Here is a 10,251-nt window from a genome sequence, read left to right as displayed (position 1 = left end):
CTCTCTCTTCTCTCTCTCTCTTCTCTCTCTCTGTCTCTCTCTCCTCTCTCTGTCTCTTCTCTCTCTGTCTCTTCTCTCTCTCTTCTCTCTCTCTCTCTGTCTCTCTCTTTATCTCTCTCTCTCTCTATCTCTCTCTCTCTCTCTGTCTCTGTCTCTCTCTCTGTCTCTCTCTTTCTCTCTCTCTCTCTTCTCTCTCTGTCTCTGTCTCTCTCTCTCTCTCTGTCTCTCTCTCCTCTCTCTGTCTCTTATCTCTCTGTCTCTTCTCTCTCTCTCTTCTCTCTCTGTCTGTCTCTCTCTGTCTGTCTCTCTCTGTCTCTCTCTCTGTCTCTGTCTCTGTCTCTCTGTCTCTCTGTCTCTCTCTCTCTCTCTCTCTCTCTCTCTCTCTCTCTCTCTCTTCTCTTCTCTCTGTCTCTCCCTCCCCCCCCCTCTCTCTTTATGAGACCCATATGTTTTTATTTCTTTTGTTCTGTCATTTCTAACTACTACTAAAGTACTATCTATGCTCCACTCTCTCCATGTTCCTGGGATTATGAATTGGGTGCAGAAAGACTGATGGATAGAAGAAGGTAATAGAGGTATAAATGTCTCTGACCCTTCACAGTGGATCTGGAGAAGGCCACGGGAGGGAACTGATCTTTGCTCAGAAACTCCTAAAAGGAATCTCAGATTCGGAGCTTTGACTCTGAAAGAGCCAGTAATTCCAGTGAAGGAAGAATAATAGACAAACTAATAGAGAATGGGCTTAATGGGCTTTACTCATAAGAGGAAAGAGGGTTAGAGATAGGGAGAAAATGCTAATTTTCTGTGGAAATTTCTAAATATAATTAAAATTTTATTTTCAAGAGGATAGTCTGGATCCAATAACATAAATCTGAAATCCAAAGTCTGGGTAAAGCAACCCTTCTTCACTTCTTTTGGTAGCTGTTCTATTGTGTTTATTGTGAGTTAACATGCTTAGGGAAAAAAGGGGGGGAGGAGAAAGTTTTGGATCCTGTAAATCTCTGACAAGAAATTAGAGGAGATTGAGATATTGTAAAATGAGAAGGACTTAGGCTACTTTTCAGTCACATGCCCAGTATGGGGCAAGTTAGTTTTATGCCAAGAATGAGTTTTCATAAACAATAAACATAAACTAAATGTGGGCTTTCTCTGGCAGGTAGAGGGATTTATTCCTTAACACTCATGTGCACTTTGAAATATTCTAGAGTGATGATGCTTATTGAAGAGAAGGGAAATGGTGAGACAGGTGAGAAGAGAAAGATAGGAAAGGGGAAGGGAGGAGGGAAGAAAAGGAAGGGGAGAGAGAGAGAGACAAGAGACAGACAGAAAGATACAGAGAAAGAAGAAAAAAACTTTGTTTTGTTTAGTAATAGTAAAAGTTTAATGACAACAATGCGTAACTTGTATCTTATTGCATTACTTTAAGTCTTATTCTGATTTATCTTTGATGTCATATATTGAAATTAGAAATTAATTCCTTTTTTGTCAGAGAATCATCAGTGAGAAGACCTTGTAATATTCAGCTAACATACCTGAGAGCGAAAGCAGTCCCAGGGTTCCTAGGAATAATTAATCAGCCTCTATAGGGAATGCCTTGTGATCCCAATAGTTTGACACACTGTAATGGTAAATAATAAAATGACAAACAAAGTGAAAAAATCCTCAAGAAAAATCTTCATAAAATGTTAACTGTGTCCCCTTTCTATTTCTCACCAACCCCTGAAAATAGGGGAAAGGCAGCACATGGGAATAGGATGGAGATCTAGCTCTGTAAATCCTCTGTGAAAAGAGGAATATGCTTCCTGTCCTACCTCAGGTTTGAAGGATGGATAATGAATGGGGATCATTTGATCATAGATTTAGGACCAAAAGGAACCTCAAAAGGCCTTTAAGTCCTACACCCTCATTTTATGGATGAGGAAACTGAGGTGCAGAGAATGTAAGTGACTTGCCCAGGAGTACACAACTAATAGGTCTCTTAAATAAAATTTAATTTAATAATAAATTCAAATAATTAAAAATAAAATTAGAATATCTTCTGGATGTTAACCAAGTTCAACACTAACCATTAGGGTACTCATCCCCTTGGGGTTCAGGTCTTTAAACATCTAACTGGGAGACTAAGACAAGTCTCTTTCCTCTCCAGCCTTCCACTCCCTTTCCACATTCATTACTCATCCTTCAAATCTGAGGGAGAAACATATTCCTCTTTTGAACTTGTAGGAGGTCAGAGAGATGGTTCTCCATCCTATCCCCATATGCTGCTTTTCCCTTATAAAGACTGATTTTAAAGAAGGCTCGGTATCCTCACCTTTGGTGAGAAAGAGGAAAATTGCTGGAAATAGAATAAGAGAAGTTTCTGTAAATTTTTGGTAACCATAGAGACAGTGATTTCAGCTTATTAATCTTACCTACTTAAACAGCTGTTGGTCCCAAGGAGATTTCTCTAAAATGCACTGTACTGGTTACCCTTTGACTGCCTTATGAGGGACCAGGAGGGTCACTAGTTTCCCTTGGGCACTTTGCCCAAAAGTAAAGTCCTCACATTATTATTAGTTTCACCATGACTGTATTCTCTTTTAGGAGGAAGACAATTCGGCACAGTATTGTTCCCTTTGTGGAATAGAGTTATTAGGACCTAAAGCTAGGATCCCATAACTTTTAATTTCTGGAGTCTAATGACTTGTGACATGGGCCCAAATGAAAAAGTAAGACAGTATAAAAAGTGTTCAAGAGCACCTAATGAGTAAAGTGACCTGCCAGGAAGGATGCTGCCAGTGGTCTGTCTCTTTTGTCATGTAGCATATGAATGTTTGGCTGGGATGCTCAGAGTAGAATTTCTAAGGCCATTGGTCAAAGAGTAATTTAATTGGGCAATAAACCTAAGAGGGTCCTTGGCCTGCCAGGAGAACTATTGAGGGGCGCTGACCCCATTACTCATTCCCACTTGGAGGCAGCTTGCTATTCTCACGGCCCTTTCCTGCATAATGGACACCGTGCCCTTGGTTTCTCGGTATTAATGTGACCTGGTCTTTATGACAAGGTGATAACCCAGCCCTGCTGGGCTGTATGGAGCGGGGAGAACACTGCCACACTGCTATAAGACTATCATGTGGCTCCTCTGTAGGACCTAGCCTGGAGTCACGAAGAGACTGTCTTGATAAGGGTTAAGCTAAGGGTGATTGGATCCCATATTTCTTCTGGAATAAGGGAAGGGAAACAGAAGAACTTCAGCACAGATTACGGTCTGGTCTGTGGAAAATAGGAGCCAGTACCAGGCAGTGGGTGAGCCTTCTGCTTAGCTGGAGGGAGATTGTGTCAGAAACAATAACATTCTCCTGATTCCTGAGCAGAGTGGACGAAGGCTGAAACTTGGCTTTCCGACTACTATAGTGCCCACTGACAAAGGAAACATTAAACTCATCAATAAGCATGAATGTAATATGGTCACATACAAAAGCTAGACGTTTGTTTACTCTAAACCTAGTCTGTACCAATTAACTTGTTAATTGTCAGCTTGTCAGCTGAGAAGGTGGATCATTTGATCATAGATTTAGGACCAAAACAAACTTTAAAAGGCCATTGAGTCCTGTATCCTCATTTTATGGAAGCTGAGGTACAGAGAATTTAAGTGACTTGCCCAGGATCACACAACGAGTAAGCCTCTTAAATAAAATTAATTTTAATAACAAATTCAAATAAATTAAAAATAAAATTCATAAAATTAAAATATCTTCTGGATGCCAACCAAGTTCAGTACTAACCATTATGGTACTCATCCCATTTGGCTTCAGGGCTTTAAGCATTTAACTGCGAGACTAAGACAAGCCTCTTTGCTCTGCATCCTTCCACTGCCTTTCCACATTCATTATTCATCTTTCAAATCCTGCAGAGGCTGTATGGAGAGATATGCTTGTTCCCATGGCTGTCAGATAGAGCATCCCTTGTACTGTTCCCCTTGAAACATAAAAGGGCAGTAGGTGCTTGTTACCTTCTCTTCTCCAGGCTAGTGATCCCCAGTTCTATGACAGGCCTGGCTTTGAGGCTATAAAATCTTAGGTGTCTTTCTTCAAATATGCTCCATCCGGGGCAGTGAGATGGTGCAATGGCTAGAGCATCAGCCTGGAGTTCAAATCCCACCAAAGACTCCTACCACTTACTAGCTTATGACCCTTAGCAAATTAAGCTTAATTGCCTTGCCAAAAAATGCTTCATGTTATGAATAGAACTATCAGTATGCTTCCTAAAATGTGGTATTCAAATCTAACCATGGTGTTCCAGATGTGACCTCGCTAGGGCGGGTCACGGTGGGACCAGTGCTTCCCTTATTCAGGATACAGAGCAGGTAAGTAACATAGGGGATAGAGAACCGGGCTTGCAATCAGGAAGATCTGAGTTCAAACCCAGTCTCAATCAATTACTATTTGTGTGACCCTGGGTAAGTCACTTAATCTATATTTGCACCAGTTTCTCATCTATACAATGGGGACACACTAGAGAAAGAAATGACAAAGCACTGTGATATTTTAGTCAAGAAAACTCATCGAGTTTCCAACTGAATGATGAAAAAACAACAAATTTTAAACACCGCATTTCTATTAAGTTAACAGAAAATAGCTCTACTGCTTTTCAACAGCAGTTTATGATGCTATACCCTGAAGACCCTTTCTGCATCCCCATGAGGCTTGGTTACCATTTTGTAGAAATCAGTGGTTTTCAATGGGGATGTTCTTGCAGGATTCACTGCAAGACACATGTTTGAAGATCTAAATTTTATTTTATCCTTTACACGATACCATAGAATTTCTAGTTGAATAAAACACTCATTTTTATAGGAACTGTTTCCTCACCTAATCCTGTACGTATGCAATCTCTTTTTTAATCTCATTATGAAACTCTTGAATTTTATCCCAATTAAATTCTATTTTATTGAATTTGGACCATTTTGTTGAGATGTTTTGATCCAGATTCTGTTATTCCTCATGTTGCCCCATCCATCCATTCATCTCTGAGTCATCTGAGTGTACTAGCTATGTCTTCATCTAAATCTCTGAGGAAAAGTATTGAATAGCAAAAGAAAAACAATAGAGTATTCTGCATCTTCCTATCAGATCTCCATTCCCCTCTCTGTAAAATGAGCATTTCAGGTGAGATAATATCGAGGGAGAATATCACAGTGGAAGCATCCCTCTTAGGGGAGGCAGGAATCATGGATTGTAGTGTTAGATCTGCTAATCGCTTCTGGCTCAGTCCTTCTTCTCTGGGGAAGTTGTCACGCCCATACAAAACCCTTCCCATTCTAACATTTTATGCTTCTGGGATTCTCAGTCTAGCTTCCTACTAGCAACTGAAAGTGGTCAGACCACCCACAGGGATAGGGGGGTCAGTGCTTGAGTGGAGAATCAATAGTCTCAATAGAGACTGAAGGCTACATTTTCATGTTGTGTAGGTTGTTTCTGCTGTTCTTATGGAAATGTTATAGACCACTGGTGTCAAACACAAACGAAATTGGGGGCCACTAAACTATTCATACATTAACCATACATATGCAGGCTAAATATTGACTATGATAATCATTATTAATATTAACTATATTTTATTTTTGTTATTATATTCTAACCTACTTTGTTAAGTCTTCCCCGGTTACATTTTAATTTGGTTTAGTCCAAATTAGGTAGTGTTGTGGGCTGCATGGACATCACGTTTGAAGATTTGGATGAGTCTCAGAGGCTGATTGCTTTCCAACAATAGTTTCTGAAGATCCTTTCTGCATCCCCATAGGGCTTGGTTGCCATTTTGTAGAAACTAGTGGTTTTTACTAGGGATATTCTTGCAGAATTCACTGCAAGAAATATGTTTGAAGATCCAAGTTGTTTGCTTAGCTGGCTTTGATAGTCTATGAATTGGTTTCTATTCTGAAACTTGTTGGACTTTCTAACTAGAAACAGAGGGTTACATGATCCTGAAAGATGATGAATGAATAAAAAATCAATTTTAGTTACTTGCTACATGTCAATATGATCAGTTCTTGGGGACATAGATACAAAAGTGAGATAGGCACATCCCTCAAAGAACCCAGAAGGGGGAAGAATATAGCACCTACTATGTGCCGGATATATCTGCAAGGTAGGAAGGTAATATTTAGAGTGAAGAAAATCCACATGGAAGTGAAGAGCTAGGTGACTTAGCTCTCGATTATCGCAGGTGTAACTTCTGGAAGTTTAGTTTGGGAGGGTTGGACAGCAGCAGCAGCTGTATCTGGTACAATGAAAAATGACGGTATTTCTAGCATTTACGTAATGCTTCTTTTGCAGGATAGCAAGGATGAGAGATACCATTGGTTGGCGTGGCTGACTCATAGACCTAAGTCTCTGGCTGTTTTCTGTTTCCAGGTGCCGAAATCTCTCCTTTCCTGATAGCCTCCCGGAGGTCAGCATTGTTTTTATTTTTGTTAATGAAGCTCTCTCTGTGATCCTGAGATCCATTCACTCTGCTATTGACCGGACTCCTCCTCACCTGCTCAAGGAGATCATTCTAGTGGATGATAACAGCAGTAACGGTACGTTCCTTCTCACCTTGGGATATGTATCAGAAGTTTGCCTTCAAGAAAACTCATTCATTGAAAGAAAATTTTAAAAAAAAAGTCCCTGATATATAGTGACATATCACTGTGCACTGTGCTAGACGATGGGAATGCAAAGAAACAATTAACAGTAATCTCCTGACTTCAGGGAGATTACTTTGGGATGGAGGGGTAAAAATAAAAATATATATGACTATTTTGTATGCATGTGTATGTGTGTGTAGCATTTTCTCCAGGACTATTTCTTAGTTAACACTCACTTTGACAGGTGGGGACCGCAGAAAGAGCTAATTCTTCTCCCCTTAGAGAATACAAGTTAGTAACCCTGTAGGGTTGACTATCTTCTCATATTCTTTCTCACGAGTTCCTAATAGTATGCTCTCCACTGATTATCCAGTTGATATCAATTAGCCAGTCAGAATTAGTTTTTTTTAAAAAGGAACATTTGCTGAAGTGTTATAACAAGAACAATGGGCACAACACATTTTCCCAAAAAGTTTGAGACACTTCTTGATATGTATGTGTGTATTTGTATATGTCTATGAATGTATATATATATATATATATATATATATATATATATATATATATATATATATATATCTGTGTGTATATATAGATATACATATATTTGTATATCTATATCTATCTATATCTACATCTATATCTCATTTATATCTAATCTATATCAATATATATCTATATATCTATCTATATTTATATCTATCTATCTATATGTATATATATATCTAAAGATATATATACGTATATCTATCTATATCTATATCTATATATCTAGATATAGATATAGATGATAGATATAGATATAGATATAGATATGGATATAGATAAGATCCAGAGGAAAGTGGGCTTGGGCTTAAAGATAAAGAAGTAACTCACAAGTCCAGAGTAAATGGACGACTTTTTTTCCTTCCTTTAGTGTTCATGAAATTCTACTGAAATATAGAGCTTCCTGCTGGGCCTTGAGGACTGGGGCCCTTGTAGAATGCTGTAGATATTCCACTCCTTGAAGCTGCATTTCCTTGGGGCATCTTCGCCCAGCTCCCAGCATTTTTGGTTACTGGTCTGGCTTCTCTGGCGGCATGGTGAATGGGGACAGAGGAGTTGTGATACTCTCCTCAATGGGAAATCACTCCAAGCCTGAGGAATAAGTAGAACAAAGATGGAAAGATGAGACACAGAGAGGAAATAGAAAATAGGCTAATGTGACTGACATACAGAGTGCAGGAGTGGGAATACTCCACAATATGCCTGGAATGTCATTGATTTCACCTTCTGCAGCCGTGTTCCTTTTCAGGGAACTCACATAAGATAGGGAAATTTTGTAGATGATCTTCCTGTGAAAAGTTCACTGCCTCAGACTTCTTTCCACTGAGGCTCTTTCTAAAGTATCAATGACTTGGAACTTTCACACCTGCTTCCTGACTGCAGTAGAGGAGACTCTGACCAAAGAAAATTTAAAATAGTCATTCCTGAAATGGTAATGATAGCCATACCCACGTATCAGACCCTGCCCTTTCCAGCAATCAACATGAGGAATCCTTTGGGCTGGTGTTTCCCACTGGGCCCTTCTTGTTTTCTCTAAAGGGTCCCTGAAAAGCAATGTCTTTCTGGGTGAATACCATCCTGAGCTATGTATAGAACCTGTGGTCCCAAGGAGTTTTGCTGACATTATGGACATTTGGGCTGACTTTGAGTGTGTTTACCTCTGAGTTAGTACTTCCAACACTAATACAGAGAAGACAGGTTTTATTTCTTCATTCTCCAGCTGATGGGCATCCACTCAATTTCCAGTTCCTTGCTGCTACAAAAGGAGCTGCTACAAATATTTTGTACATGTGCGTTCTTTCCCTTACTCTTATGTAATTTTGCTTTGACCTCTTCTGCCCCATTCTTGAGGAAAAAGACTATATGGCCTTCAAAAAAGCAAGAGATTTCTAATTTTCTGATGGGTTCCCTACTCTTTTGTATATATGGGAGTTAGGAGATAATGACGGCTATTATGGTCGGGTTAATTGGTATGTTAGCCATTGATGGTAACTAGCTTCAGACTTATCTGACAAACTGTGTAGCTGACAGTTGGCTTTCAGACCTCCTGTTTTCTAGGAAGGGCTCGGACTTTGCAGGGAGGAGCGTTTGAGTCCTGTTAACTAAGTGAAGCTGTGTTTTTGTGACTAGCCCTTCTCTAAACACTGAGTGATGATCTGAATGTAATTTTTTTTTAATTATAGCATTTTATTTTTAAAATATACATATGAATAATTGTTGATGTTTGCTCACTTCACTCAGCATCAGCACATTTAAGTCTTTCCAGGCTTTTTTGAAATCAGCCTACAGATCATTTCTTATAGAATAGAAATTAGAATAGTAATATTCCATTATATTCATATATCACAAATTATTTCTCCACTCAATTTCCAGTTCCTTGCTGCTACAAAAGGAGCTGCTACAAATATTTTTGTACATGTGCGTCCTTTCCCTTTCTCTTATGTAATTTTGCTCTGACCTCTTCTGCCCCATTCCTGAGGGAAAAGACTATATGGCCCTTCAAATTGAGGATATAATTGATAAGGGAATATCTAATATGGTTTCCTAATGTTAGTTATGCTGACTTGATGTAGGAATCCTGCCGGTAAACTAGTTCTTGAGCAGTTTGGGACACGAATAATCTGAATGAGAAATGTTCTGTCTGCATTTGTGAATGGAGCCTTTGAAAGCTCTGACTTCAATTAATCGTACAAAAAGTGTTTTTTTAATGTGTGTCTGTACCCAAAATAAAAAAAAAAAAAAACAGAGCCAATAGGAACCATGGGCTGGGGTCAACAACTGGAGCCAAGTTTCTCTAAAGCAAACACTTTGAAACTCTGAAAGTAAAACTCAGGGAAAAATCCTGCCTCTGTCTGCATGCAAGTCTCTTGAACAGGGTTTCCTTTGTAATGGAACATGTTCTGTCTTGGGCTCACACTGTAATAGGCTTCTGCTATCTTTGGAGCCTCCATTAGTTTCCATGAGCTAATTCTTCAATATGATGCATTTGCTGGTAAAATTCAGGGTTTAAATGGGCTATTTGTGTTTTGTTGAAGGTTAAAAGCTTGAAAGCTTCACATAATCAACATGTATTTAATTTGACCCAAATCGACAGCTCAGCTTTTATTTTTGGCTTGATTATTACTCAGTGATGAGTGAGGAGAGAATATTTGATGCTTTCTGAAGGGCATCAGTCATGGATTGACTTACATGTGGTGATTCTAACAGGGCAGTGAGAAGAGTTGGAATCCGGAGAATTGGGTTTGAACTCAATCTATGACATCAGTTAGTTATAAAGTCAATGACCAGAGCTTTGGGCTAAAGAGTCAGAAAGATCTGACTTAAACCTCACCTTGGATGCTTATAAGTTGTGTGAAACTTTGGGGAAATCATTCAAACATCTTTATGCTTTAGGTCCTCATCAGTAAAAATGGGTATATTAATAATATCACAATAGCCCTACCAATGGGTTATTGTGAGTTCAAACCTTCAAGTGCCACATAAATGCAAGCAAGTATTGCTATTATTATCACAATAATATGTATTGCTAGTATTATCACAAATAATAACTACTGCCATTATTGTAAGTATTAATTATTGCAAATATTGAGTATTGCTAT

General features: G+C 38.9%; 1 protein-coding gene across 1 annotated transcript in view; it reads left to right on the top strand.

Annotated features, from left to right (window-relative positions):
* The window catches only part of GALNT18 (polypeptide N-acetylgalactosaminyltransferase 18), a 419,096-nt gene that overhangs the window by 232,808 nt on the left and 176,037 nt on the right, over positions 1–10,251 (top strand). Inside the window, exon 3 of the mRNA XM_074275778.1 lies at positions 6,393–6,559. Within this exon, the coding sequence (XP_074131879.1) occupies positions 6,393–6,559 (167 nt within the window). The remainder of the gene's footprint in view (positions 1–6,392; positions 6,560–10,251) is intronic.

The sequence above is a fragment of the Sminthopsis crassicaudata genome, chromosome 6, assembly GCF_048593235.1.
Source record: "Sminthopsis crassicaudata isolate SCR6 chromosome 6, ASM4859323v1, whole genome shotgun sequence".
NCBI classification, from domain to species: domain Eukaryota; kingdom Metazoa; phylum Chordata; class Mammalia; order Dasyuromorphia; family Dasyuridae; genus Sminthopsis; species Sminthopsis crassicaudata.
This window is presented reverse-complemented; position numbering and strand designations above follow the sequence as displayed.